Source organism: Dromiciops gliroides, chromosome 4 (assembly GCF_019393635.1).
Source record: "Dromiciops gliroides isolate mDroGli1 chromosome 4, mDroGli1.pri, whole genome shotgun sequence".
NCBI lineage: Eukaryota > Metazoa > Chordata > Mammalia > Microbiotheria > Microbiotheriidae > Dromiciops > Dromiciops gliroides.
Window position 1 is genome coordinate 27,836,807 of NC_057864.1, and position 27,006 is coordinate 27,863,812.

The 27,006-nt window shown below is 45.6% G+C and overlaps 2 protein-coding genes across 3 annotated transcripts in view; one reads left to right on the top strand and one right to left on the bottom strand.

The window, feature by feature from the left end:
* Positions 1-205: 205 nt before the first annotated feature.
* CDKN2C (cyclin dependent kinase inhibitor 2C) lies at positions 206-6,184 on the bottom strand. Its single transcript, XM_043964542.1, has 3 exons — positions 5,895-6,184; positions 5,265-5,404; positions 206-1,259 (listed from the first exon to the last, which is right to left on the bottom strand). Exons 2-3 carry the CDS (start codon positions 5,391-5,393, stop codon positions 831-833), a joined length of 558 nt encoding a protein of 185 aa, XP_043820477.1. The 5' UTR covers positions 5,394-5,404; positions 5,895-6,184; the 3' UTR covers positions 206-830.
* Positions 6,185-14,865: 8,681 nt separating this feature from the next.
* FAF1 (Fas associated factor 1) overlaps positions 14,866-27,006 on the top strand; it is a 427,555-nt gene continuing 415,414 nt past the window's right edge. For both annotated transcript variants that reach the window (XM_044001590.1, XM_044001591.1), the window contains exon 1: positions 14,866-14,983. In XM_044001590.1, the coding sequence (XP_043857525.1) occupies positions 14,939-14,983 (45 nt within the window). In that variant the 5' untranslated portion in view covers positions 14,866-14,938. The remainder of the gene's footprint in view (positions 14,984-27,006) is intronic.

Below are 27,006 nucleotides of genomic sequence, written 5' to 3' on the forward strand. Positions count from 1 at the left end.
GAATAGAGAGGTGGAAAGAGGCACAAACGGTGTGAAGCTAGAAGAAGCCTGGGCTCCAGGATTCTGGCTCTGCTGCCACCTGTATCCTGGTCAAATCACTTCCCTTCTTGGGGCTACATTTTCTGCTTCTGTAAAAGAAGAATGAAGGTCTATGTGACCTTCCAACTCAGAAACCTCTTCCACCTCTAAGCCCCATGTATAATAGACCACCGGACTCTTCTCATCTGTAAAATGAGAGGGTTGCACAGAGATGAATTATAAAGTCCTTGCCAGTTCTAGGGCCTGTAATCGAATCAGCCGAACAAATCCACACACTCTGAAAACAGCCTTCCTGGGTACAATCAGCAGAGAGGAGAGAAAAGTGGGAGTGGAGGAAGAAATCACCGAAAACATTTGTCCCGTTTAAAAAGAGTTTTAATTAGGCAAAAGAAGCATCAGGATATAGATAGACTCTGAAAACGAAGTTGCAAAGTAGGGGAACAGGCAAGGGGACTAGAGGGTTAGGGAGGTGAGGGCTGAGGTGGGTTAAGGCTGGAAACTGAGGAAGGAGGAAACTCTACATTCCCAAGAAGACCAAAGCAGTTTTGCAAGCAGATATTAGGTCTCTGAGGGGAGGAGGGAGGTTTTTGCTGGCGGATTGGAAGCCTTTTTAAATATATTCATAAATCTTTCAGAAGAATCCCACCTCCGTAGTTTGAGGCTTTGACTATTTGCTTGGAAGGCAGAGGGAGAGCGCAGTAATCCCCGGCACGCACGCAGTCAGACTGGGCTGCCGAACACGGAGGGATGGTGCGGCCCCGGGACAGCAGCCGGTCTGGCCTTGGGACTCCTTAGGGCGGTTCGGCAGTGGCGGCTGGGGCCGAAGCGGCGGGTGCCGGCTCGCCTGGGACTGGGGCCGCGTCGTCGGGCCGGCCAGCCTCCAGAAGTCGTACCACGGCGTCCCGGCGGTAGAGGCGGGCCACGTCGCAAGCGGTGTCGCCCTGGCGGTTCCGGTGGTCCACTCTGCAGGCGGTGTGTCGGAGCAGGAACTCCACGACGGGCACGTGGCCCTCGCGGGCTGCCAGGTGCAGCGGCAGGTTGCCCTCGCTGTCCTCCACGTTCACGTCGGCCTGGAACTCCAGCAGAGTCTGTAAGGTGTCCAGAAAGCCGGCCCGGGCAGCGTCGTGCAGGACCGCGAACCCCGTGGGGTCCTTCAGGTCTGGATTGGCACCGCACAATAGAAGCCTCCGCGCGATCTCCGGGTTTCCGAGTTTCATCACCTGGGAACAACAGAAAGACAGGCGGTGGGCTCCTTCAAGGTTCTCGCCAAGCCATCAGTCGGGCTGGGCTCTCTTGCTTTACCCAAGGTGGTGGTATTGGGCGATCGGTGATAGGAATTGGTACTGAAAATGCTGCTTAGAACAATAAAGTGGCATTATGATTGCTGGGGCATGAGGGATGGAAAGGTTGGGCAGAGGGGAAACTGAGCATGCAGAAAGTACTGCCAAGGGAAGAGAGAAAAATCGAGGGTGCTGGACTCAGCTAGCACCAAGGATTTTGCACCCCTAAATCCTACCATCCCAACTTTGCCCGTTGACATTTCCTAGCTGGGGGACTTCCCTTTTCTGAGCCTGTTTCCTCATCCGTAAAATGGTCAGAACAATACTCGTATCTCCTCACAGGGCTGTTGTGGGCCAAATGCTTCATAAATCTTCAAATGCCGTAGAAATGGAAGTTATTGTGATTATTATGATTTTGAAAAGTCCTACAATTGAATGACTGATAGGAGATCTTAAACAGACTGCAAATACAATAGCAAATTTATCACAGCTAAAATCTTTGCAGCCTGGGCCAGGGACCAAAAATTAGCTGAATAATTTCAATGAGAAATTATTTTTTGATTTTTTAAAAAAGAGGTGAATAAAAATACACTGATGGAATCTAGTGTTAAAAACAGGATCACTGAGAAATTCTGCACTAAAGGATGGCTAAAGTCCCTTCCAGCTCTTAACCCAGAATACTTAAGAATTGTGTAATTTCCATTTCATTAAGCTTACGAAATGAAAGAGATTGTGGGACTGATTATTGTAAGTAAAGAATGTCAATCTTTATTCTTGTTCAAGCTGAAAAAATTGCATCTGTTGAAACACAAAAGGGGTGACATTTTCTGGGCCCCAAGAGTAAAAACAGCCATTTGGGTGGCTTCCTTAAACAACAAAATAAGTGCACACAGTATTAGGTTTCATTCCATCATACAATATTAGAATATACTGGGTTTGGTTGTTTTTTTTTTTAATCCAGAATGATCTATTTTTCTTAACCTCTAGTTTCCAAAATAAAAGCATAGTCCAGAGAACATGGTCTTGATTTTTTTTCCATTTTATATCAACCAATCACTTTATAGTGAGTAAAAGTTGCATCTTATACTTAAAAACCTCTATTCCCAAAGAAAGTGTAAATGATGGTTGAGACATTCACTAATTTAGGAAGATTCCTCCCTTTCGATTATATATACCAACTAAACTAAACCAAACTAAAACAGAGCCCGTGTGTGTTTGTGTTTGAGAGGAAACTACAGGCTGTCTGACCAATGTTCTTTTAAATAATACAAATACAAACACTCACTACTGGTCATTTTTACAAAGTGCTGCTTGTTTTCCAAAGTTCTAACTGACCACTTGAGTTTCAAATGGGTGATTTGTAAAGAAAAGATGAGATTACTGTCTACTTTGAGTCCCTGTGTGCCTTCAACTATTGTTTTCCCTTCTTATATAATCACTTGGTGGTCCTTCCTTCTGCTTTCCCCTAGTCCTCATAGTCCAGGCAGCTAGGAATAGCCATTGTCAATTATTCCTAATGTTTTACATCCAAAGTTAGGCTTGATTATTAGCATTTGCACACAAACGATTCACTTTGCAAATGTCCACACACATATGCTAGGTATCTATTGTGTATGAATCTCCCTCACTGTGCTCAGAAGGCCTACATCCAGTGGCCCTCATTAGCAGTGCTCTAAAGTCACATCATGTTGGATTGTATATAAAAAAATATATATATATATATATATAATAGATTCTTAGTTCTGAAAAATAGAGTCACTCACTGATAAGCCAGAAAATGTCAATATGTGAAAAATCTTTATTACATTCCGGTAGACAAGTAAGTATTGTATTTTTATCTATAAACTGTTGGAAAACAACCCCAAAATTGATCTCCCTCTGAAAAGGAGCATTGCTTTGATTGGTGATAATCCCTAATTAACTAATGGTGTCAAAATACATTAAAGATGCAAAATGTGAAGTCAGTACTCATTGAACACAGCATGCCATTAACCTTTTCCTTAACCACAATACTGTTGCCTGTTTTAGATTTTCTTCAGGAGTCAAAGATTAAAACCGGGCACAAGGCTATTAAAAAAAAATTATATATATATAAATAAGTTCTCTGAAAGAACATTTTGAGTCATAAAACCAGACCCAACACCTTCTAGTGATCACAAGAGTATCTGAAGCTTGAGTCAGTGTTCAGAAGAGAAGGCATGAGGAGACACAAACACCTTAGAGCTTTGAAGAGTAAATCTGCAACTCAGGCCTTGCCATTAATATCCCAATTTAGAAATCAATATTCAGAATCGGGGAGGGAAGTTACTGCATTTAAATTAAGTTGATATAATTGTGGAAGGAAATTTTCCATATCCCCTCAGCAAATAATAGTAATATTGGAAACTACTGAAAGTTCTCTTAGTTATATATATCACCACTCCCCATTTCAAGATTATACATACTGAAAATCAATCTACATTCTCTTGTCTTTCACGGTTTTTGTTTTATTTTGGGGGAAAGAAGTGTGTGACATTAAATCAGTCAGGATTGAGCTTCAATAAGTGGGTATTAATGTACTGATTAGTATTGTTAATTGTAAACAACATTGTAAACTTATATAAAAACTGACCCCTAAATAGCTCCCTGGCAGACTTAACAGTAAAATTCTCCCTGTATTTCTGTAAAGACCCAGAATTTGGCTAGTTGTTTTTTGAATACAATTCAAGTGCCCCTTTCGCTTCTGGGCTTTCTATAATATTTAGATTTTCAAAAGAAAATCCTGTTAATCTATTCAGCGTGTGGCATTTTGGAGATCCTACCTTTCTGTGGAGCAGAATTAGAAGGAAAAAATCAGGACAATCGTATCTCTTTTCCCTCAATCTCTCTGAAATCACAAACAGGAAAGATTTTTCGTGTCCATGCATAAGCCCAGTAAAAACTAAATATTTTTTGCAAGGTCCTGGATCCCGATTTTCAGCTTAAAAGAGTACATGGACTCCATCTGCCAACAGCTATCTCCTGCCACTTAAATTCCTAATTTCTGTGCCTGAAAGCAAACACTCCAAAACCCAGAAAAGACCAGGGCTCAAGTGTAGCATTTCGTAACAGAGATTGTTAGAACATCAGGAGAAATACAGGGACTATTTTAGAAACCGCTTATGCCTTTTGTCTCGTTTCATCCACATCGTGATATTGTTCAGGGAAGTGGAGGGAAAAAACTCCACAGCACCATTCTATCAGGTACAATAAATAGTTGGCACTTGGGAGCATTTAGGCTGTTGTCTGTAAATTTAAGGAACGGGCGGGCGCTCAGCCTCTGGCCGAGCCGCAAAGTCGCCTTTCCCCCCGGGTTGCCTTGTGAATGGGCGGGTGGCAGGCAGCTCGGCTGCGGCGGCGGCGGCGGCGGCGATTGCAGTCGCGTTAACTGTGAAATGGACATCGTGCCCTAGGGCTGGGAGCTGGGGGCCGGGGGCTGCTGGGCGGCAGACGAAGCCCTCGCGGCTCCCCAAAGGGCAGTCTCCTGGAAGCCAGGAGCCGAGAAAGTGGACCTGAGAGTCAGTTATTGGGGCAAAGCAGACCAAATCACTCAGAGCAGTGTGTTGACTTCAGATAATCATCATTGAGACGTGTTTACAGATCTGCTTCGAGCAACCTCAGCGCTGGAAGGACTCCTGGGGAGCACCCCCCAACCCCAGCCCCCCAAAGCCCCCCGAAAACGAGACGAGACCTGCCACCTCCCTGAGATCGACTAGGTTATTGGCTTTGGCGAGTTTATTCCAAGTACGTCATTGGGGGGAGTTGGATCGACTTAAAGTTGAGATCTAAAATATGGCAACCGGCTCCGTCTCAAAAAAGAGTGGGACTGGGGACCCCGGCCAGCTTCCTGGCTGTCGCTCCCCCAGCCCGGTTCCCGGAGGGACGCAGCCTCGGGGACCTGTTTCCCCCACCTCTCGGGATACCAACCTGCAGCGCCGTCCTTCCAAATCCATTTTCTGCATTGGCGCTCACATTATTTTGCAACAAATGAGTGAGTTGCTCTAGGTCGCCCCTGGCAGCTGCGGACGCCAGCTCGTTCCCCAAAGGCTCGGCCATTCTTTAGGGTCCTGATGATCGGGAAAAGATGCGTTAGTCGGGTCCCCCCCCTGCTCCTAACCAGGCTGCATGATGGCATCGGAGCCTGACAGAAGGGCTGGGATGGTTAATCTTCGGGAGTGAGCTCGGTGTAGTAAATACTAGTAAGATCTGCCTGCCAAGAGCCCGCCCCTCGATTCACACGTGATTATTCAGCAAAACGGAGCTATTGGAGGGGGGCTTTGCTCCTCGCTCTCTCTCTCTTAACCCCTAGGAAGAATTCCGCGGATGGCAACCCAGAGACACCCAGGCACGTCCAGCCTTGTGAGCCGCTGGCAACTGCGTGCCTGGAAGCTAGGCGGGCAGTTGTCATACGTGTTCCGTGGATGCAGAGACATGGCCCATGCCAGCTACGAGTCCGCAGACCCAGGGGGCTAGGGTAGAGCCATGATCACTGGAGGAGAAAGGGAAAAGCAGACCGGGAGAGAGAGAAAGAGAGAAAGAAAAACATCAACAACCCACCCTTGTTCACAGCGACGACTCCAGCCTCGGAAGGGGCTGCGGCGGCTGCTGCGGCGGCCCCGGCTCCAGCTCCAGGGCAAAGCGTCGGGGCTGGCTCTCCATCCATACGGGGCGCCAAGCCCGGGCCGGTGGGAGAGACCAGGCTGATGCCGGAGCGCTCACTCCCAACGGATTAAAGTAAAGCGGGGTTGGAGAGTTCCGCGGCCAAGAGCCCAGTGGCCCCCAAGCTTTCCCTCCGGGGCTCGGTGCGTCCGTCCTTTGGCAGCCCGAGGGGGCTCCCAGGCGCTAGGGGCAGGCTCCGCAGCCCGCCGACAGTGCAGTCACAGCCCAGCCGAGCCTCCCGGGCTGGGGGCGCAGGGCGCCGCGCGGTTCCCGGGGGCGCCCCGGCTGATTTTCGCAGGGTCCCGGCCACCTCATCATGCTGGACTGGGGCGGAGGGCTGCGGGCGAGTCTCGTAGTCTTCGGCGGCTGGACAAGACTGGACAAGACAGGACGGGTCGGGGCGCGGGCACCCGAGCCTCGCAGCCTCCCTCCTCGGGAACCGGGACCGCGGGGCGCCACTTCCCGCCTACGGCCAGGCCGGCTCGCTCCCCGGCCTCCGAATGCTGCGACCCATCGAGGCTTCCTCTGGCCGTCGAGGCGCCGGGGGGACGCTGCCCACGTCTGACTGGCACGTCCAGCTCCGACCCCGGCCCCGGTCCCGGTCCCGGTCCCGGTCCTCTCGCTCTCCCGGGGTCCCGGCTGTCGTGGCTGTCTCGCTCCGGCTCCGCCTCCGGCTCTGGCTCCGGCAGCGGCTCTTGCCCGGCCTGACTTGGCTCGGTTGAGCCCCGGGACTGGCCCGGCCCCAGGTCCGGGTCCCTGATGCTTCCCTGTCCGCTCGCGGTGACAGTTAGCTCGCTTCGGCTCCTCCGGCCCGGACAGTTACTGGCGCTGCCCGGCGGCCGCTGTCCCGGTTCCCCGGCTCCCCGGCTCCCCGGCTCCCTCGGCCCGGCCGGGCAGCTTCGCTCGGCCCCCGGGAGGCAGGAGCCGCGCTCAGGCTGCCCGCCGCCGCCGCCGCCGCTGTCGCTGCTGCCTGCAGAGTCGGGGCCGGTTTCGTCTTTTTTTTTTTTTTTCCGACCTCATCAGCTTTTTTTGAAATGAAAAAAAATTGAGCGCTTTTTGAGTTGAAAAACCCGCCCCCATTTTAACGGCACAGTTTTAAGGAGGCTCGGGCGAGTTCGGGAGCCCGGGAGCGGGAAGGCCGGGCGCCGCCCACGCCCCGCCCCCAGCTCGGCGCTCCCCGCCCCCTCCCTTCCCCCCCTCCTCTGCCTTGGCCAGAAGCAGCCGGGTCGTCCGGCTGCCCCGCCGGCCCGGCGGCCAGGCCCCAGCTGGAAGCTCTGTGAGCCGCGCCGCAGTGCGGGGCTGGGCTGCGCGGGGCAGTGCCGGGCCGAGCCGGGCCGCGCCGGGCAGTGCCGGCATGGGCAGTGGTGGGATGGGCAGCGCTGGACTCTGCTGAGCTGGCCCCAGCAGGGCATGGGCGGCCCCGACCCCCTGCTGCGGGCTCTCCAGTCGAACCCCGGCAGCGCCCGAGCAGCCACTTGGGGGTGGGGGAAGGGGGGCTGACAAAGGGACAGGAAGAGTCCCCGGGGCGCCAGAGGTCTGCGGCTCTACAGCTAGCTGGGGGGGGGGGGCGTTGGGCGGGAGCTGTGGGGCGGCCGGCCCCGGGGCCCCAGCCGTCCTCCTCGGGCCGCTCGAGGCGGCTCGTTTTCCCCGGGGTGGAGAGACCGGCGGCCGAGAGTTCAGCCAAGCCTGCCTCCCTCCTGTTCCCCAGGGGAGCCGGGCAGTGCCAGCCCCGCACCTGCCCGGGCAGCTCTCAGGAGGGGAGCGGGAAAGCAGGGTTGGGTGGGCGAATGGCGCGTGTCCCGAGTGAGACAAGCGCCCCGGGGAAGAGGCAGAGAGAGACCCCCCCCCCCCCACCTTGGCGAAAAGCCAGACCCTGGGACAGGGCCAAAGTTTAAGGGAACTTGATGGATTAGCTCTGAAACCGTCGTTTCTTACTTGTGTCAAGGACCAGAAACCCTGAAAAGGGCTCCGGGGAGGCGGGGGGAAGGGAAAAGGAGTATGGGGGAAGGGCGAGACCTAGTTTGTCTGGAGGCCGCTGATGGAGTTTTCCAGTAAGGCACATTTTGCTGGAGTTGACAATCCTTCCTTTGAGTTTCTGATTCTTTCTTTTTTCCCTTAACTCTTCTCTTCCTTAACTATTTCAGCTATGGCAGATGACAACTCTCTTGGGCCTTGTTTTGAGCATACAATAATACAGAGGTTTTTCTCTTTCAGATGGGTAGTCACTGACCTAGTTACTGCTTTCTATAATTTTGTGGCCTTAAAACACACACACACACACACACACACACACACACACACACACACCTACACCTTTCTGTGAAACAGCCCCCTGGTTACAAGCCTGTTTGGAAAAAAAAAAAAAAGACAAGAGGTCTTGGCCTCCAAGCACCCAAATGATATGTAAGCATAGATAGGCCTCTGCCAACATCCCACCGTAACCCTGAGGTCTACTGTACCAACCAGAACAAAATTCACCAGAAATGTTTGTGTGCTTCCAAAATAGGCAGTTTTACCTAACAACACAAAGACAGACAGGTGGGTCCTCAGGAGAGATTGTGTGAGCGAAGTTTTTTCCCTCCATGAATTATGAAAATAAAATGACCCAAAGCTTTGTTCTTAGATAACAAAACTAAACATGAATTGGGCATCCAGTTGGTAATTTCAGATGTACTGAGATTGTCATTTCTCCATTTACTTGGATTAAAGTACCTAGCTCATGGTTTGTTTGTTTTTTTAGCATTGTATCAGTTAATAAATAGGAGTATATGTGTAACAAGTCATTTAATTATCATGGGAATTTGAGATACAATCATTTACTACAACTGAGGGATGTGAATAATATTCCATTGCTGTTCACTGATAGGTAATTGGCATTAGGCCAATTTCAAGTTGCTTTCTATAACTTAATATGATTTCTTTGCTTAGGACAGGATGTTGTAACTTATCTAATGAGGAGGCATGCTAAATTTTGTATGCTACATATGACCTGCTTACATGCGTGCATCATATTTTCCAGGTTGAATTAATTACTAAGGAAGTTTTATGGTTATTGAATCTACCCATAGAAGCTATTGTATTAACAAACCATATGAGGCTCAGTTAAAGGCCTTGGGAACAGGATCTTCAAGTATCTGTTATTGGGGAAAGGTAGTAGAATGTTTCTATGTGCCCACTGAAGGCAGAATGAGGATGGAAGGCATAGTTGAATAAAATTATCAGTTTGGATCATTCCCCATTTTAGGGATCAGGGACTAGAACTAAGCCACATAAAAGTCAAATGACTTGCCCAAGGACACACAGATACCAAGCAGCAGAGCACAGACTGGACTGAGGTGCTCAAGGTTTAAGTTCAGCACCTTTCACCCCTCTGAGGAAGAGCTTTCTAATCATTAGAGATGTTCACAAACGAAGTGGGCTGTCTTAAAAGGTAGTCCCTGTCACAAGTATTATTCATTTAGAAGCTGGCTGACCACCCATCAGGGAGATTAGAGAATGAACTCCTGCACTGATTTGGTGAGGCCTTATCTAAAGTCAAATGTCATAAACTTACCTCTAATGACAGACAGCTGAAAATCCCAGTCATTATGAGATTGATCACCTTTACTGTTTGGTGGTCTTCCCTTCCCCTTCCCCCTCTCCCCCTTTTTTCAAGTAGCTCCTCTAACACGATGCAACTGGTAGTTTTGGATATGGCCACATAATACACTCTCTCAGTGCTGAAAATTCAGCACAGCCTGTATTTGGGACTAAATACCAACCCAGCTGGGACCCTTTCTGGATTTTCTGAAGATTATAATCATTATATTGTTAGGGGTCTCTAGAAAGCTACAGTCATAATTTCATTTAATGCTTTGTCCTTAAAGACTGAAGCCTGCAAACCCCTTTTGTTCATTTGTTAATGTTTGCATTTCTTCCTCCTGTCCTGAAGGCTTCTTTTGGGATGCCTTTCTAGATCCCCCAGATAGGTGGCAAACGGATGATGTGGCCCCAGCTGGCCTTTTTTGTTTCTTAAGCCCAGGCTTCTGCTAGGTTTCTTAAACCCAAGCAGCTTCTTGTTCTTTGGTAAGAAGACAGTTTTCTTACCAAAATGAAAACAAAAGTGTTCAATAAGCTCTCCAGAGTCTTACAAATAACTATGGCTGGCGAATGTGTGTGTGTGTGTGTGTGTGTGTGTGTTTTTAATAGTTTTCTCAAAACATTTGTACGTGCATGATATCATCTAAGCCTCAGTGGAGATAGAATTATTTCTCTTTTGCAGATAAGGAGACAAGCTTTAAAAAGGTGAAGTGACTTGCCCAAGGCTATAGAGTTGGAAAATGGAAAATCTGCAACTAGAACTCAGGTTTTTCTGACTCAGGCTCATTATTTTCAGAGGTCCTCTTTTTCCCATTCATTCCCTCAGTTGCCTCTTTAAATTCGAGGAATCCAGCAGAACAGCATATGACAAGATGAAGGATATTTTCAATTGGTCCACGTCTCAATCACAAATGACATTGGTGATAATATGTCTTACATTACATTTGTGAAAGGAGGATGAATTAGCTAAAAAGGCAATGGATAGATGTATTTGAAGGAAAGGGAAAGGAAAGGAAGATGCTTTTTAAAGAGTACCAGGAAAAGGTAAAAAATGAGTCACGAGTTTCTTTAAAAAAAATTATGGCTTGATGAAGTCTTGTTCCATAATTTATTTTCATGGGTTAGTGATAAGTGGGGGGTTGTGCAAAATGACTTTTCAGGTATTTATGGTTAGAAAACTGTGAGACAATTTCCTGGGGAAATAGGAAGCCTGTGGTTTCCTTTAAGGAGAAAGTCCTGGGAAAATGGAAACAGCTTATTGCTTCTGATCTGGTGTTTGTGTTCCTTTCATTTTTCCAGAGTATAAAATCACTGTGGATCCTGGGTTCTTAAGCATTGATTATCAGGTCAGATAGAAAGAAGAATTCCACTTCAGAAGCTCAATGAACTTTGCCTTACAGATTCCATTGAACTCAGTAACTACTTCCTGAGTACTTTCTATCTGGTAGCCATGGTTCTAGACACTGGAAGGCTACAACAAAGACATCTAACATGCTACAGAGCACTTCTCATCTTATCCGAGATCAGAAAGGGTAGAGCTCAATGGTCATTCATTTATTCACTTATTCAAAAAGTGTTTATGATGTCCCAAGAATTGTGTTAGGTGTTGTGGCTACAAAGACAAGAACTCAAATTGCCCTAATCCTTAAGAAACTTACATTTTATCCAGCAAATATACATATGTGCATATATATATAAATAATATTATTATATTTATACATGTAGTTTAGCCTGATCAAATATGTTTCAATTCTATATATATTTTATATATATGGAGGGAGAAAGAGAGAGAGAGAGAGAGAGAGAGAGAGAGAGAGAGAGAGAGAGAAAATGCAAAATCTAGATCAATTAATTTCTTGGTGAAGTGGAGGGCACCGGCACTGAAAGGCATCAAGCTAGGCCTCAGGTAGGATGTGGTATTTAAGCTAAGGCTTGGAGAGAGCTCCAGATTCTCAGACTTGGACATGAGGAAGGAGAGACTTCCAGGCTAGCCTGGGTTGTGGTACAGATTCAGGAAAGAGATAGAATGTTGTGGACGAGCAATAGATAGGAAGAAGGCCAGTGCCTAGAATGTAGTATGCACAAAGAGGGGTCACATCTAAGAAAGGTTAGCTGGAGTTAGAGTGTGAAGGGCTTTAAAAGACAAATAGGGGTTTCTGTTTGTTTTATCCCAGGGACCATAGAGAGCCACTAGAGTATATTTGATGAGAGTGACTTTGGTCAGGTCTGTGCTGAAGGAATACAACTTTGTATTTTTCTTTCTTAGAAAATCTTATTTCGTATTGGTATCTTTTGTTTTTATATCATCTCCATTTCTGAATTTAGTTATTCCCCTCCCTTCCTACTTAGCTAGTTTTTATCTTTGTAACCAAAGAGGGAAAGAAAGTGGTTCAATAAAACTAGCATATCTGCCTAGTTTAATAGTATATGTGTCAGTGAGGGATATTACTGGCAGCTATGTGGGAGATGGTTGAGGTTGGGAGTCCAATTGGGAAGCTATTGCTGCCGTGCAGGGGAGAGATAACAATCTTTGTGAGATCTCAACTAGGTTGGTGGCTATGAGTGAAGAAATAGGGCAGAAGGCTAGATAGAGATGCATAGAGAGAAATAAGACTTGGCTCCTGATTGGATAAAGACAGTTTAGGGAAACTCTGGTTTTGCAGACCTGGGGGACTAGAAGGATGTGACAGGAGTGTGTAATGGTTAGAGCACTAGAAGCCTTCATTTTATTCCCAGATCTTCCATTTATAAACATGTGGCTCTGCAAGTCTTGTCACTCCCCTGAGCCTCAGTTTCCTCATGTATAAAGTGGGGTCCCCAACACTCAAAGGGTAGTGGTGAGGAAAAACACTATATACCCCTTAAAACATTATATAAACAAGATATGAATGACATTGTCAGGCGTTAAGTGCATGTGAGCTGTTATAAGCTTTTGGCTGGTTGTGGAGAAGGCTTTATGGAGGAAGTAGGCCTTGAGCTAGGCCTCAAGACAGTGGTAGAGCCCAAAAATGATAACTCAGCTGTTGGGGCTTTCCTGCTTTATAAGACATTTTCACACCTGTTTTCTAATGTGATCTCCACTACACCCTTGTGAGACAGTCAGGGAAAGCCTTTTTTAAAAATCCCCATTTGATTGGTGATAAAATTGTTTCAGAGAGGGAAAGTGATTCATTTGCTCAAAGCCAAACATCCAGTTAGTAGAATTTGATCTGAGCCTCTTAATTCATCCTAACATACTCTCATGAAGGCTCCCACACTGTCTCATCTTAGGTGGCGGAGGGTGTGTGTGTGTGTGTGTGTGTGTGTGTGTGTGTGTGTGTGTGTGTGTGTGTGTGGTGTGGCTGTTAAAGAGCACTGGGGTATGGTGGAGAACAGCTTGAAACCTGGTCACTGAAGCACATCTAGGCTATTATAGAGGGGGGGAAAAAGCTTTGGAGAAGGCATTAATCTTGACTACCTATGGAGGAACATTTTTTTCATCTGTCTTGTTCTGAGTATGACTTAATAGAGAAGGCACTTGATTACACAGTAATAGCACTGTAATTAAAATTTTGGACATTCTTGTCATGCCCAATTTCTCTATTTGCATTCTACTTTTTCTTGGGCACATATTCATCCCAGAGTATAATATGAGCCAATCAATCAAGAATTTTATATTAAACCAACAAGGGATTTCCCATTTCAGGTAAATTAAACATTTCACAGGGAATTTTTTATTATCTTATACCTTGAGAATCTGGTCTAGTAGGATCTGACTGGGATTTCAAACAGTGGCTGTACACTCTCCCCCCAACACTACCCTGCTAAGAAACTCCAAAACTTAATTAGTTTGTAGGAGCTTATAAATTCTCAGTGGAAAGTAAATGTTCTTCCCTGCCAGGAAGCTAGTGGTTTGCAAAGTTAAAGTTAAATCCATTCCCAGGTCATCCTCTCAACAACCCCAGCCACCATCACAAGCCTTCAGGCTTCGTTGCACACGGTCTTTGGCTGTTCTGGCCTCAAAGCTTGTCTTGATCTCTGACCGTTTGCTAAATTCAAGGCGTCGGTCAATGATTTCTTCAGCACCAGGCCTTGGCTCATTCAGGGGAAGCATCAGAGGGAACTTGTCCATCTGCTTGGGCTCAGGTTTTTACTCGTTAAATGGGGAGGTGTCCAGGGCAGCTACAAAGTTGGTGGAAGAAGGGGAGGCTTGGGATGACCTCTCCCGGGCCTCAGTTTCCCCTTTTGTAAAATTATGACTAGATGGCTTCCAAGGTCCCTTCCAGCACTAAAGCCTGGATTCTCTTAGGAAAGGATCTCATTGTCCTCTTACATAGGATCCTAGCTAGATATAGGGCTAGAAGGGACCTCAGAGGTCATCTTTGGTCCAACCTCATGGGGAAACTGAGACACAGGAAGAGGAAGTGACAAGATCATAGCTCTGGAGCTGGGAGGGGCCTCAGAGTGATCGGCTCCAATGCTCTCATTTTACAGATAGGGAAACTGAGGCGAGGTGCTGCAGCCGATGGCGGAGCCTAGGCTCTAGTCCCTTGGGGCCCTCGTCCTGGCTCCGTGCTGGAGCCCTCGGGCCTCAGTTTCCTCATCTGTGAGAGGGAGAGACAACGCCTGTGGGGCTGACACCCTCGTAGTCACGGGGCGAAGCCTCCCGGGCTCCCTCGGAGCAAGGTCCCGGGAATGACTCGAAGGATAAATCCCTTGCCTGCAGGAGCCGGGCAAAGGGACCCGGGGAGACAGGGAGAGCGCGCGCGCCCGTACGTACGTGCCTACGTGCGCGCGACTCCGGCGGCGAGAGCGCCGCGCGCCCCTTCTACCCCCGGATCCCAGAAAGACGTCGCCCCGCCCCTCGCGGCTGATGCTTGACAGGAGGCCGGTCACGTGGCAGCCGCAAAGCGATGCTTTGCGACCCCAATGACAGGCAAAATGTGCGACAGCGGCGGCGCCGGCCAACCAGGGGAGGAGGCGGCGGCGGCGGCGGCCGAGGAGGCTGAGGCAGGAGCAGCGGAGGCAGCGGTGGGGACTGAGCCGGAGCCGGAGCCGGGCAGCGAGCGGAGCCGAGGAAAAGGAGGAGGAAGAAGAGTCAGAGCCAGCGGCGGCGGCCGAGAAGGCGGCGGCAGAGCCAGAGCGGAGGCCGGGGCAGCGCCGGGGCCGCCGGGGAGGGGGCGCGGGCGCGGGGAGGGCCCGGCTTGGCTCGGCTTCGCGGCCCGCAGCGGGCCATGAGCTCCTAGGCCCCGGCCCCCTCCCCGAGACCCCGGCCCGGTCAGGCCCGGCCAGAGCAGCCGCAGCCCGAGAAGCCTCCGCCGCTGCCGCAGCAGCACCCCCAGCAGCAGCCTGAGCCCGGGGCCGAGGGGCCCGAGAAGGCGGCCATGGCGTCCAACATGGACCGGGAGATGATCCTGGCCGACTTTCAGGTGAGAGACCTGGCAATGGGAGGGAGGGCGCTGGACCCTCGCTCCTCTGTCCTGCTAGGAGCCCTCCCTTCATCTCCGCTGACCCCCTTCCTCGCTCCTTCACTCTCCGAGCGCGCCCTCCTCCTTCCTTGGGGTCCTCCCTCCCCTCCACGTCCTGCCTTCTCTCTTCTCCTTGTCCTCCAGCCTCCTCCGGGTCCTCCCTCCTGCTCCTCTGGATCTTTCTTTTCCCCCTCTTCGGGTCCTTCCCCCTCCAGGTTCGCCAGGTCTCTCCGGTTCCTCTTGCTCCCTTCGGTACTCCCGGGGTCCTCCCACCTCTCGGCCCTCCCTGACCCCCTCTCCCGGTCTTGCTTCCTCTCCTCTCCCAGCCCCGTCTTCTCCTGGCCCCTCTCCTGGCCCCCATTCCTCCCGTCTCCTGGTCTCTCTTGCTTCCCTCCTTTTCTAGATTACTTTTTCATGTTCCCTTCCCCTTTTGTCCATCCACCTTTCCCCTCTGCCTATACCAGCTCCACTGCTCTGTCACCTTTCGTTTTCTCTTCTTCTCCCTCTCTTCCTTTGGTGTCTGAAGGAGAATATGCCAGTGTACGTGCTGTCCTCAGGGTAAGGAGGGGAAGAGAGGAAGATCATTGGAGAGGTGAATGAATGAGGAAGAAGAGCTCTCCATGTATGTGCCATTCTCAGGCACAGGCCCCAAAGGGTGGCTTGGGATACAAGAAAGCTGGTTTTCTGTGGATTGAGGTGGCAGTCTTAGAGAAGAGAAACTGACTTTGAATACAAAAGTTTCTGGACAGTGAATTCACAGGCATGGGAAGTGGTATTTTTGTCCTTTGAGCCTTTCCCCAACTTCAATTTTGAATTCTTCCTATTAGGAATTGGTAAATTACATCTAGACAGTTTCTTTGTTGGTATCCTTTTTCTAGGAATGTTACAATTGGGGATACTTCCCTTTTCTTTCCCTTTCTCTGGAAGTACTTTTCCAATCCTAAATGCAGAAAATCAGGATGAACCAACTAGGAGGTCTTTAGTGCCATTGCTATAGCTAATCAAAACCTTTTAAAAACAGAAGCTGGCATCCTTTAACTATTTTTGAAATTGCACAAGGAAGCTCTGTGAACACCACCGTGTTTCTCAAAACTTAGTGACAAAGAGAGTGCTGAGAAACTTTTCTATTTTTCCTCTCTATTATTATATGCACTAGAGTTCCTTCCCTGTCAGAAACTAATGCTTCCTGGTTGTCAATCCCTGCACTTGAACACTGTCTTGTGCTTCATGAGACAGTGTTCTTCCTTGATGAAATTTTAAAGGCATTATATATACAGTGGGTTTTTTTAAAGTTCCTTTATATTTGCAAGCTAGTTGTTCTGATGATATTTTAACCTTTACTTAACATTCTTTACCTAACATTTGATGTTACAACATAAAGATATATTGTTTGTAAACATTTAAAATAAAACATTTTCTTATGGTTTTCATAGTGTGTTTAAAGTCAGCTTAAAAGTGATTTTCCTGGTTTATTCTATCATGTTCTCCCCCCCCCCACTTTTATTCTCTTATTTTTTTTTTTTTGTGGGGCAGTGAGGGTTAAGTGACTTGCCCAGGGTCACACAGCTAGTAAGTGTCAAGTGTCTGAGGTCGGATTTGAACTCAGGTCCTCTTGAATCCAGGGCTGGTGCTTTATCCACCGCGCCATCTAGCTGCCCCCTATTCTCTTATTTAGCTTTTTATTTCTAGGATAGGCAGTAGTGTGAAAATGTACACCTTATATTTCTAGGCTTAACCTTTATACTCTTATGGAATTGTCATAATCTTGGGGGAAACCATTCAGACAAAGAACACTTAGTTTTGTATTTACCGTCTGTCATTAAATTTGATTGATAACTTTTTTTATCTTACTAAACTTCTTTGTAATTATTCATTGTTTGCCTTGTGTTGACTAAGACAGAAAGACAGAAAAGTCATGATACTTGTCTTGAACGAGTTTTCATCCTAAAAATGAAGGTATTATATTTGTAAGTTTTTTCTGATAGCATTTGTCATTTTAGATTGGAAATGAAGCCATGGGATAATGGTACTGGGATATTATAATAACTTTAGCTTTACTTCTTAATAACATTTCACATCCATATGGTACTCATTAGTTTACAGGAGGTCATAAAGTTCTTTATTTACATTGTCTCATTTGATCTTCAAAAGAAGATTGAAAAAGCAGGGTCAAGTATTATTATCCCTACTTTACAGATGAAACTGAGATTTGCTTCCCCAAGGTTACCCCATGAGTGGTGAAGCACAGCCTTGCACTTAGCTCTTCTGACTCTAAATCTGATAATTTTTTTTTTACATACCATAATTAGCATTGGGAATACTGGGAAAAATAGTTGTTTGCTGCTCAGAAAAAGACAAAATACTTCATTGTTCTGAATTGTGGCTATTTTTGTATTGTCAAGAGAATATTATTATTGGAGAAAAGTTATTAAAAACCTCAAAAGTACATTCAACATATAGCCTGCTTTATGTTAGCAACTTTATATTCTTTTTTTGTTTTTTTGTTGTTTGTTTTGGTTTGGTTTTTGCGGGGCAATGGGGGGTTAAGTGACTTGCCCAGGGTCACACAGCTAGTAAGTGTCAAGTGTCTGAGGCTGGATTTGAACTCAGGCACTCCTGAATCCAGGGTGGGTGCTTTATCCACTGCCCCATCTAGCTGCCCCCAACTTTATATTCTTTTAATAAACTATCCATTACCAGAGTTATGGCACTGGTTACTTCAAATCTTGTTTCTTTGTCCTTAGTTTTTTTTTAGTAGTTAAATAGCTTTCCTCTTTTGATATTGTATAAAGCCTTTGATAGAAAACACTGAGATTAGTTAGTCAGTTGCCAGTCCTGTTTTAAGAAACACTCTAGCTTTTTGTATAGTTTATAGACCATGACAGGTCACCTGCTTTGGCTCCTTCTTTGCTGGGCAGCCTTGAGCAGGTGAGCCACCTTCCCATTCCACAGTGATCATAACTGAATTCATTCCACTTGCACTGAAACTAGCAATAGCTTTTAGAGTTGAAGACTTCCTTTTAAGAGAATAGCTTTGAAACGGTTACGAGTGTTTAAATTGAAATAGTGTTTATTATAAACACCACATTTTGGTGGTTGTTACAGGATGGGAATCCAACAAAATGTATTTTCTTTAGGGGGAATCTTGTGATTTAGTTCCAGGTTCATCCACTGTAGGATCGATCCAGAATGAGCTTCTTTTTAAGCTCAGTGCATTGGAGGGAAAATATCCAGCTTGGTATTTACCTGATATAATCAGGACTTTGTCAGGCTGTTTGAGTGAAATCTTTTAAAGTGTCAGGGATCTTTGATTTACTCTGTGTAGGCGCACCCTTCATGGAAGCCAGTCACCATGGAACTGCCATGGCTGAGCAGTTCTTCACCCTGTAGGTAACCAAGTGTGTTCCTCTGCAGATTCAACTGGGCTGGTCTTGTTAGTTTGTGCTTGTGCTCTCTTGGGAGAATCTGAAGAGGAAGAGGAGTAATAGATCCAGTGTCACCAAAGGGAGGCAATGAATGGATGCAGAGCACTTTGCAAACCTTGAGGTGCTACAGAAATGTGACTTGCAGTTTGAAAAGTGCTTTATATCCATTGTCGCATTTTGGATTAACTGTACCTTGAAGTTAAAGCAGAGCTTTAGTGAAATCCTCATGATAAAGGAAAATTATCAAAAATTGTTTTAAGAAGCTGGCAAACTCTTGAATTGCCAACAAGTATTCCCTTTAACTTGTTATTTTAAATTCTACTCTAAGCTGAATGCAGTTTCAGTTTAGCTAGAATTTGAAAAAATATTGCCAGGAATCAACTTGGAGTCAGTGGTGTTAGTATAGTATGTTTCTGGTAAAGAACTAAATAAATACAGTGCTATATTTATAGGTCTGAAAGTCAGTAGCCAGGAGGGGGTAGAAAAGGTATTTCTTAGGTTTAAAAGGCCAGGCAAATACTGATGAGTCATAGGGTTTTCCCCCTAATACTTTTCCCTAACAAAGAGATGGATTCAACTGAAATCTCTGACTCTTGTTTATTTTTCCTTGATTATGTCGAAATATAGAATAAAAATGATCAGCAAACCCAAACATTCAGAGCCAAATATCTCCTCATCAGAGAGGGGGCAGGAGTGAGATTTTATTGGTATAGGGAGCTTCTGGATGAGGAAATTCCCTCTACCATTGCTCGTCAGCACCTTCTCTGAAGCGGTTAATCATAGGGAATTGTCTGTCATGAGAACTTAGATGACTCACCTACCTAAGGCCACACAGCCAGGATAGGTCAGAGGAGGATCCTTCTTATGCTTAGAGACTAGTAGCATAGACAGTTTCACTTGTAAAGTTCTCAATAACTAGTTGCCTCATTTGCTTATTGAAATGAGGATGCTTTTGGATTAGGTGATCTCTAGAACTCTAATTTGGCTCTGGAACAGCTAATCAGTGACCTCCCTGTGCACTCCCTACCCCTGCCCCCCCCCCCCCCAAAAAGACAATGACAGGTGAATTTTCTTATACCATCAATGGAGAGGACCACCCTTCCCCTTCCCAGAGGGGTTTTTAGATGGCCCATCATTGAGAGTGGGTGAGATCTTTCTTTGGGAACATTACAAGTAGTTTTGCTTTTTTAGGTGGAGTCCCCTGCATACATTCTGCCTTTTGGGCATGTTTTTATCTTTCCTACTTTATGCTTCTTAGCTATTGAGAAGGGACAAAAAAATAAGGGTGGTGGTGGTGGTGGTGGTGGTGGTGGTGGAAAGTAAGGGAAGAATTCTCACCAGCAATGACATTTTCTTCCAAACTGTCTCCCTGGAGGGAAGTCTTGAGTACTCCATTGAAAAACTAGCCTTTTTTTGTTTTGTTTTTGTTTTTGCTGGGCAATGAGTGACTTGACCAGGGTCAAGTGTCTGAAGCTGGATTTGAACTCAGGTCCTCCTGAATCTAGGGCTGGTGTTTTATCCACTGTGCCACCTAGCTGCCCCCAAAACTACTAGCCTTTTTTATCTGTAGTTTGTGGTGGCCCCACATCTGAGTTTTCCATGTATGCCCACTGAGGCAGCCTTTTCAACTCCACAAAGGTACAGGTGCCGGTTTGGTTTGCACACTGCAATTGGGACCAAGCCAGGAAGAATTTGATCTGTTAATTTTGCTCGGGATAGCTTCTCTTATTTGAGAATATGATCATGTATCTGTTGAAGTTTCTATCATCAGAGGAGTTCTTTTCTAAAGGGTGACCTGACTTTTCTGTGATGCTGTGAGGCTCATTCCTTACCTTTTCTTAACATTTTATTCTTTCTTGTTAGTTCTCTGAGTCCAGTGTTTTTTTTCCCCTTCAGTTTGACCTAAAGCCAGATTCTTCTATCAGCCAAATGTCCTGCCACCTCTTACCCTGTGCCTTTGCATAGAACTTTCCCCAGCTTGGTCATCTAGTACAATCTTTTCATTTCCTGGATGAAGAAACCGAATTCCAGAGAGGTTAAGCAGCGCGCCCAAAGTCACACAGATAGCAAGTAGCCGACCTTGGATTTAAACTCAAGATTTGCTTATTCCAAATCCAGCATTCTTCCCACTGTTCCTCCTGCTGCTTGTCTTCAAGGCTCATCTTCATGGAACCTTCCCTGATGCCTCCTCCCCCCACCCAAAAGTGTTCTCTCCTTTCCCAATTTGCTAAGAATACTTTGAATCTTCCCCTTTCCCCATCACACGCCTCCTTTTCTATACTTATGGAACATGTAACAGTAACAGATGGACAGCCTGAGGTCTGTGCCAGCACCCGTGACCTGTTGTCACAAGATGTAAAGCAAAGTTTTCAGCATGTCAAGTAGAGGTATGAGTCATTTATGGGCACACCTGGGCAAGAATTGAGTAGGAGGAAGCTTTTGGTCTGATGCGCTAGATCCATGGGATCACAGCCATCTGACCATAGCTGGCATAGGGGGACTACACCCTTCTTTGATTATGCATCCTATTAACAGAAAAAAATTTGGCGCTACTCCTAACACAGCTGTGTGTGCGTGTGCCTTTGATGCTTACTAGCTATAGGATCTTGGGGAAGGAGCTGTGCCTCTCTAAGCCTCACTTTTCCTCCTTTGTAAAATGGGAACAATCATACCACCTGCCTCCAGTGGTTGTTGGGAGGGTTAAAGGCGTTGGTCTTTATAAAGGGCTTTGCAAACCTAAAAGGGCTATTTAAATACTAGTAATATTATTTGGGTAGCTAGGTGGCCCAGTGGATAGAGCACTGGTCTCGAAGTCAGGAGGATCTGAGTTAAAATCTCACCTCAGACACTTAGTAGCTGTGTGACCCTGGGCAAGTCACTTAACTACAATTGTCTTAAACATCTGGGGTCATCTCCAGTTGTCTTGATCTATATCTTGCTATCGGCCTCACATGACTCAGGAGGAGAGAGTGAGGATGGTGATCTTGCATAGCCTTCCCTCACTTAAATCCAATTCACTGCAAGTCATGACATCACCCCGATGTCATGGTCCTCTTGGAGGATGAAGGACAGACAACAACAACAAATGTTATTTATAATTTACATACATTTTACTGATATATCATGCACATTATAAAACAAACAAATTAAAATGAAAAAGATTAGAAATTAAAGGGGATGAAATAAAATGAAAAATGTGAAAAATATATCCTGATTGAGTCCAAAAAATGTTTTTGCTTAGGCCAGGGGGAAGAATTAGGTACTTGCATTGCTATTGATAGGGGTAGCTAGGTGGCACAGTGGATAGAGGGCTGGCCTGGAGTCAGGAAGATTAATCTTTCTGAGTTCAAATCTGACCTCAGACACTTGCTAGCTGGGTGACCCTGGGCAAGTCATTTCACCCTGTTTGCCTCAGTTCCTCTAAATGAGCTGGAGAAGGAAATGGAAAACCGCTCCAGTATCTTTGCCAAGAAAATGCCAAATGGGGCCTGAACAACAATTGATGAATGTGATAGGGTGGGCCAAGTCATGTGGGAAATGACTGCATGCCTCCCTTGTCTAGGGAGGAGCATAAATTGCTGACTGTCCAGTGCAGGTTATGCTGGCTTGAAGAACTGTGGTTGCTTTTCTGGTTCTGATGGTTTTTTTTTCACACATCCAGTTTGCATGACTCTGTAGTAGCCTGTAAGGTCTTCAGAGGAGGTGTTTCGCTAAGATTCATTCATGTGTCCCCAGGGTTCAGTGCAGGGCCTTGTATATAGGCACTTGGTAGATTTTGAGTAGAATTTCCAGAGGAGAGGACATCAGACTTGATGAGCAGGAATGGCCAGTAAACTGATGATACGGGTGTCTCATGATGTTAGACACCAAGGGAGCAGATTTGATGGCTGGCATACAGTATGTGTATTCCATGTGATGTTTCCTAGGGCAACATCCGTAGTTACGGGAACTATAGGCCAAGATACTATCCTTCTGGAGCCATCTTTTTTCTGCTCCCTCTCTGTTTCCCTTTGTGCTTTGCCATCCTAACACTGGTTTCATAGCCCTGGAATACATATTTTTTTTAATCTTAGAGATATATGGTATCAATCATTGAACTCCTCATCCAAGGTCTCCTCATGCTGTTGAAGGGAATCTGTTCACCTGTTCCAGCAAAGTTGGGGTTCTGGCAGTTCCTGCTCTGAAAAGGTAGTGAGCCTACTAGTGAGCTGCATTCTGAGGCTCCCTGGGTACATCATGGAGAGCTTCACAGCCAGAAGTGTAAGTTCTAAAATTCTAGCTGTGATGTCTAAAATCTAATGAGTGGTCGCTTTAAATTAGAAGCTTTAGCAAGAGTTTAGCCTTTTAAGTATTTATTAAAGTGCATTAGAACTTAGTGAAGAGAGTGAGAGAGAGATACACACACACAGACACACGGGTAAAACAGCCTTCATCTAGCTATCTCTAAGAGCCAGCATCCATCCTCCCACCAAGCCCCAAGTCTGGAACTGAAAAGACCTCACTCCTCCACAGCTTCTCCCAGAAGCCTCCTGTGAAACAGGAAACAGGGTTGTCCTCACACACAGCTCCAAGCTAATTGGTTGGTAGTACTGATTGACATGACTAACAGGTGGCAGATTCTACTTCCTGATTCAGATCTGACCTTCAAAACCCCAGAGAGGTCACTTCCGGACGCTAAGTCACATGCATTCTTTTCTTGGCAGAGCTTCCCTGCAGTATCTTTCTCAACAGGTTGGTAGTGCTCTAATTTTCACAGAAGGCTGCCCACCAGGGCATGGATTTTTTTTCACACCTTGTAGCTCATCAAGACCATATACTAAGGCAGGGAAGAGTTCTGTATTGATAGGGCAAGGATTCACCTTGATGAAACAGCTAAATGGTAGGTAGGGTTGAAGGAGCATGAACATCCAATCAGTATAGATTGACTATGTTCTATACGAGGTGCTTGACACATAAAGCTATTAAGAAAAATCCCCATGCTCAAGGAATTTATTTTGTAAGGGAGATAAAACCAAAGATAAAAACAAAATTAGACTGTGCTAAGTGCATAAGAGACTTATGGAGTGTAATGAGGGTGTGAAGGAGGTAGATTAGAAAATGCATGGTGGTGGTGGATGGACTTGCCCGCCCTGTATAGTCAAGGGATACTGCACATCAGAATCATTGAAGTTTAGATCTGAAAGGGCCCTTTGAGGTCATTTGGTTGAACCCTTAGAGGTGTGAAAGCACTTGGCTATAGTCCCTGACAAGCTGAAGACACAAGGTTTTTTCTAGAGTTGTTGTGCCCACAAAAATCCTTAGAGGTTAGTGGTATAGTGAGGTTGTTGGAATCCTGGAAAAGAGTAGCATTTGCATTTTTTCCCTTTTTCTTAAGGACAGCCATATGATTTTGGATGCTAACTCTCATTGACAAAATGACAATTCTTGCAAGACTATCTTCACAGCTTTCTAGACCATTTAATTTTATGTGAGGTTTGTAACTTCAGTCTGAGCAATCTGGAGAAGCCTCATGCCTAGGATGCTCTCCTTCCTCAGCTCTGCCTGTTCTGCTTTCCTTCTTGTATCAGCTAAAATCTCCCTCTTCTACAATGTCTTTTCAAGTCCTCCTAAATTCTAGTGCTTTCTTCCTTTTGATTATTTCAAATTTATCCTGTATATGGCTTGTTTATATATACTTGTTTGTATGTTGTCTGTCCCACTAGACTGTGAGCTCCTTGAACGCAGAGACTGTCTTTTGCTTTTCTTTGTATCTAGTGTTTAGTATAGTGCCTGGCCCATAGGAAGAAAGAAAGAAAAGAATGAAGGAAAACAAGCATTTATTAAGCACCTGCTCTATGCCAGTCACTGCTCTGCATTTTACAAAGATTATCTCATTTGATTCTCACAACAACCCTGGGAGGGAGGTGCTATTATTTATTACATCACACTACATATGAATGACATTATTACATTTTACACCTGAGACAGAGGTTAAGGGAATTGCCCAGGGCCACATAGCTAGTGTTTGAGGCTGTATTTGAACTCAGGTCTTTCTGGCTCTATCCACGGTGCTATAGAAGACACTTAATGAATCTTGTTTTTGCAATGATTCCTTTTAGTCTTAGGCTTGTTGAGAAACGTTTCAGAAGATGATTGAGAGGCAAGGTGAAAGCAGCATAGTCAGTTGAGTTATTGAGGGGGTTTTCAGTTTGCAGAACGGGTCAGGAAAGGTTCTATGAGGGCCAAGCTTACCTCTGGTCCTTTACCTGCTCTTTACTATGGGACCCTCTTTTGGTGAGACAATTTTTGAAGAGTTAGTGAAAGCATGGCACTTTCCCCAGGTTCCCAGTGGAAAAAACACAGAAGCAAGTGAATGATTTTTCATAATTATTCAAGACTGAACTGATTGCATCTGGACGTGGTGAGATGGGAACACAACTGTAGGTTTGACAGTGTGAGGCAGAGGATTCCAGAAGCTTTAAGAGATGACAGGGTTAGGTGAATTCTGGGTCTCTCCTACATCGGCCTCATTGGGGAAGAAAAGGAAGAGGAGAAAAGCCGTCTGGTTTGTCTGGGTGCCCACTGTGATTGTGGCAATGTGGAATAGCCAGGACAAGTACTGGTTTGGAGGCTCCGGATGCCTTCAGTAGAGGCTTGATCTGTCAGTTGTGTTGAGAATCCAAGCTCTTTGAAAATCAGGATTGTTTTGTTCTTTGTGCTTGTATCACTGGCCTAGCATAGCACCAGAGACATGGGAGGTGCTTACATTCACCTTTTGATAGATTGTGTCATTATGTATCTAGTGCCTGGCCCATAGGAAGGAAGGAAGAAAGAAAAGAATGAAGGAAAACAAGCATTTATTAAGCACCTGCTCAATGCCAGTCACTGCTCTGCATTTTACAAAGATTATCTCATTTGATTCTCACAACAACCCTGGCAGGGAGTCTTCTTTTGGACTTTCCAGCTCCAACATTTTGTGATTCTGGTTAATTCAGCCATTTAACACTTCAGCAAAAGGTCTAGGGAGAAAGTGAAATTTGTCCTTGGTGACTACTGCCCTCTTATCCTCACATTCAGTGAAGGTTTGTAAAGCACTTTGCCAATGTAAAATGTTAATCATGGTAAAACATTTTGTTTTTATTCTTTTGGATTGGAGTATTAGTAAGGGCACTGTTTGAGGGCAGCTATGTGGTGCAGTAGATAGAGTGAAGGGCTTGGATCAGGAAGACGCTAACCTCAGACACTTAGTAACCGTGTGACCCTGGACAAGTCACTTAACCCTGTTTGCCTCAGTTTTCTCCATCTGTTAAATGAACTGGAGAAGGAAATGGCAAACCACTCTAGTATCTTTGCTAAGAAAACCCCAAATGGGATCAGGAAGAGTCAGACATGAGTGAACAACAGGGCACTGTCAGTTTTGGGTACATGCCCAAGGTCCTGGTATGGGATTTTAAACTGTCTTTGTGGCAAAAGTAACAGAATTGGCTCTGAGAGAGGGAAACTGGTACCAAGTTGTTACATACTCAATTTTACTTGAAACTACGTTGTATTTTTAGTGAAAGGGGGAAAGAGCTTGCTTAGTGATCAGCTGGAGATGATATTTTTTAAAAAAAGTTCTTCCAAAAGAGTGATTTTTGAGGAGATGAAATGTTTGTTTGAACTCATTTCTTCCTCCCCTTCCCACCCTAATGTCATTGAAAGGGGATTGAGGAAGATGATAGTAGGAACTTAGATTCATAATTGAAAGGGACTGAGAGACCATCTAGGTCAGTCATTTTTTTACGGTTGAGGAAATTAGGGCACAGATTTGGGGAAGTGACTTGTCCAAGGCTACCCAGGTAATACAAGCTAGGTTTTTCCCTTTCTGTCACACTGCTTCCCAGTAATAGGGATATTAAAATGAAGATAAATAATCCCAGGAATTTGTCATGATAATTTACACATTGCCATCTAGAGAGTTGTTTTCATTAAGGGAAAATTTAAAATAGTTTATCAGCTTACTTTAAAAAGTCACTTATGGGGGCAGCAGTGGATAAAGCACCGACCCTTGATTCAGGAGTACCTGAGTTCAAATCCGGCCTCAGATACTTGACACTTACTAGCTGTGTGACCCTGGGCAAGTCACTTAACCCCCATTGCCCTGCAAATAAATGAATGAATAAATAAATAAATAATGAGAGATTTAAAAAAAAGTCACGTATGTTCTTGGAATAAGTATCCTTATAAATCCATCAACTTTTCTCATTTTCAGATAAGGTGAAAATTCTTTCTCCAAGGGGCTTACTTAATGTGCTCAATATGAGTAAGTGAAGATAAATGGTATTTTGGCATAATAGTGCTAACGGCTTTTTTCCTTTACCAATATTTTAACAAAATGGGAGACTGTTTAATACACAAAAGGTGTATTCAGCAAAAAGAACAAGCAAAATAGATGATGTCTCTTTTTATTGTATCTATTGATGCAACATGTTCTCTCAGCCAATTTCTTTTTAAGCTGACTTTGTTTTGCCAATAGAACAGCATGTGCTAATCATCATGTTGAAAAATGTAGGCTGGCTGGCTCATTTTTAAGATTAGAAA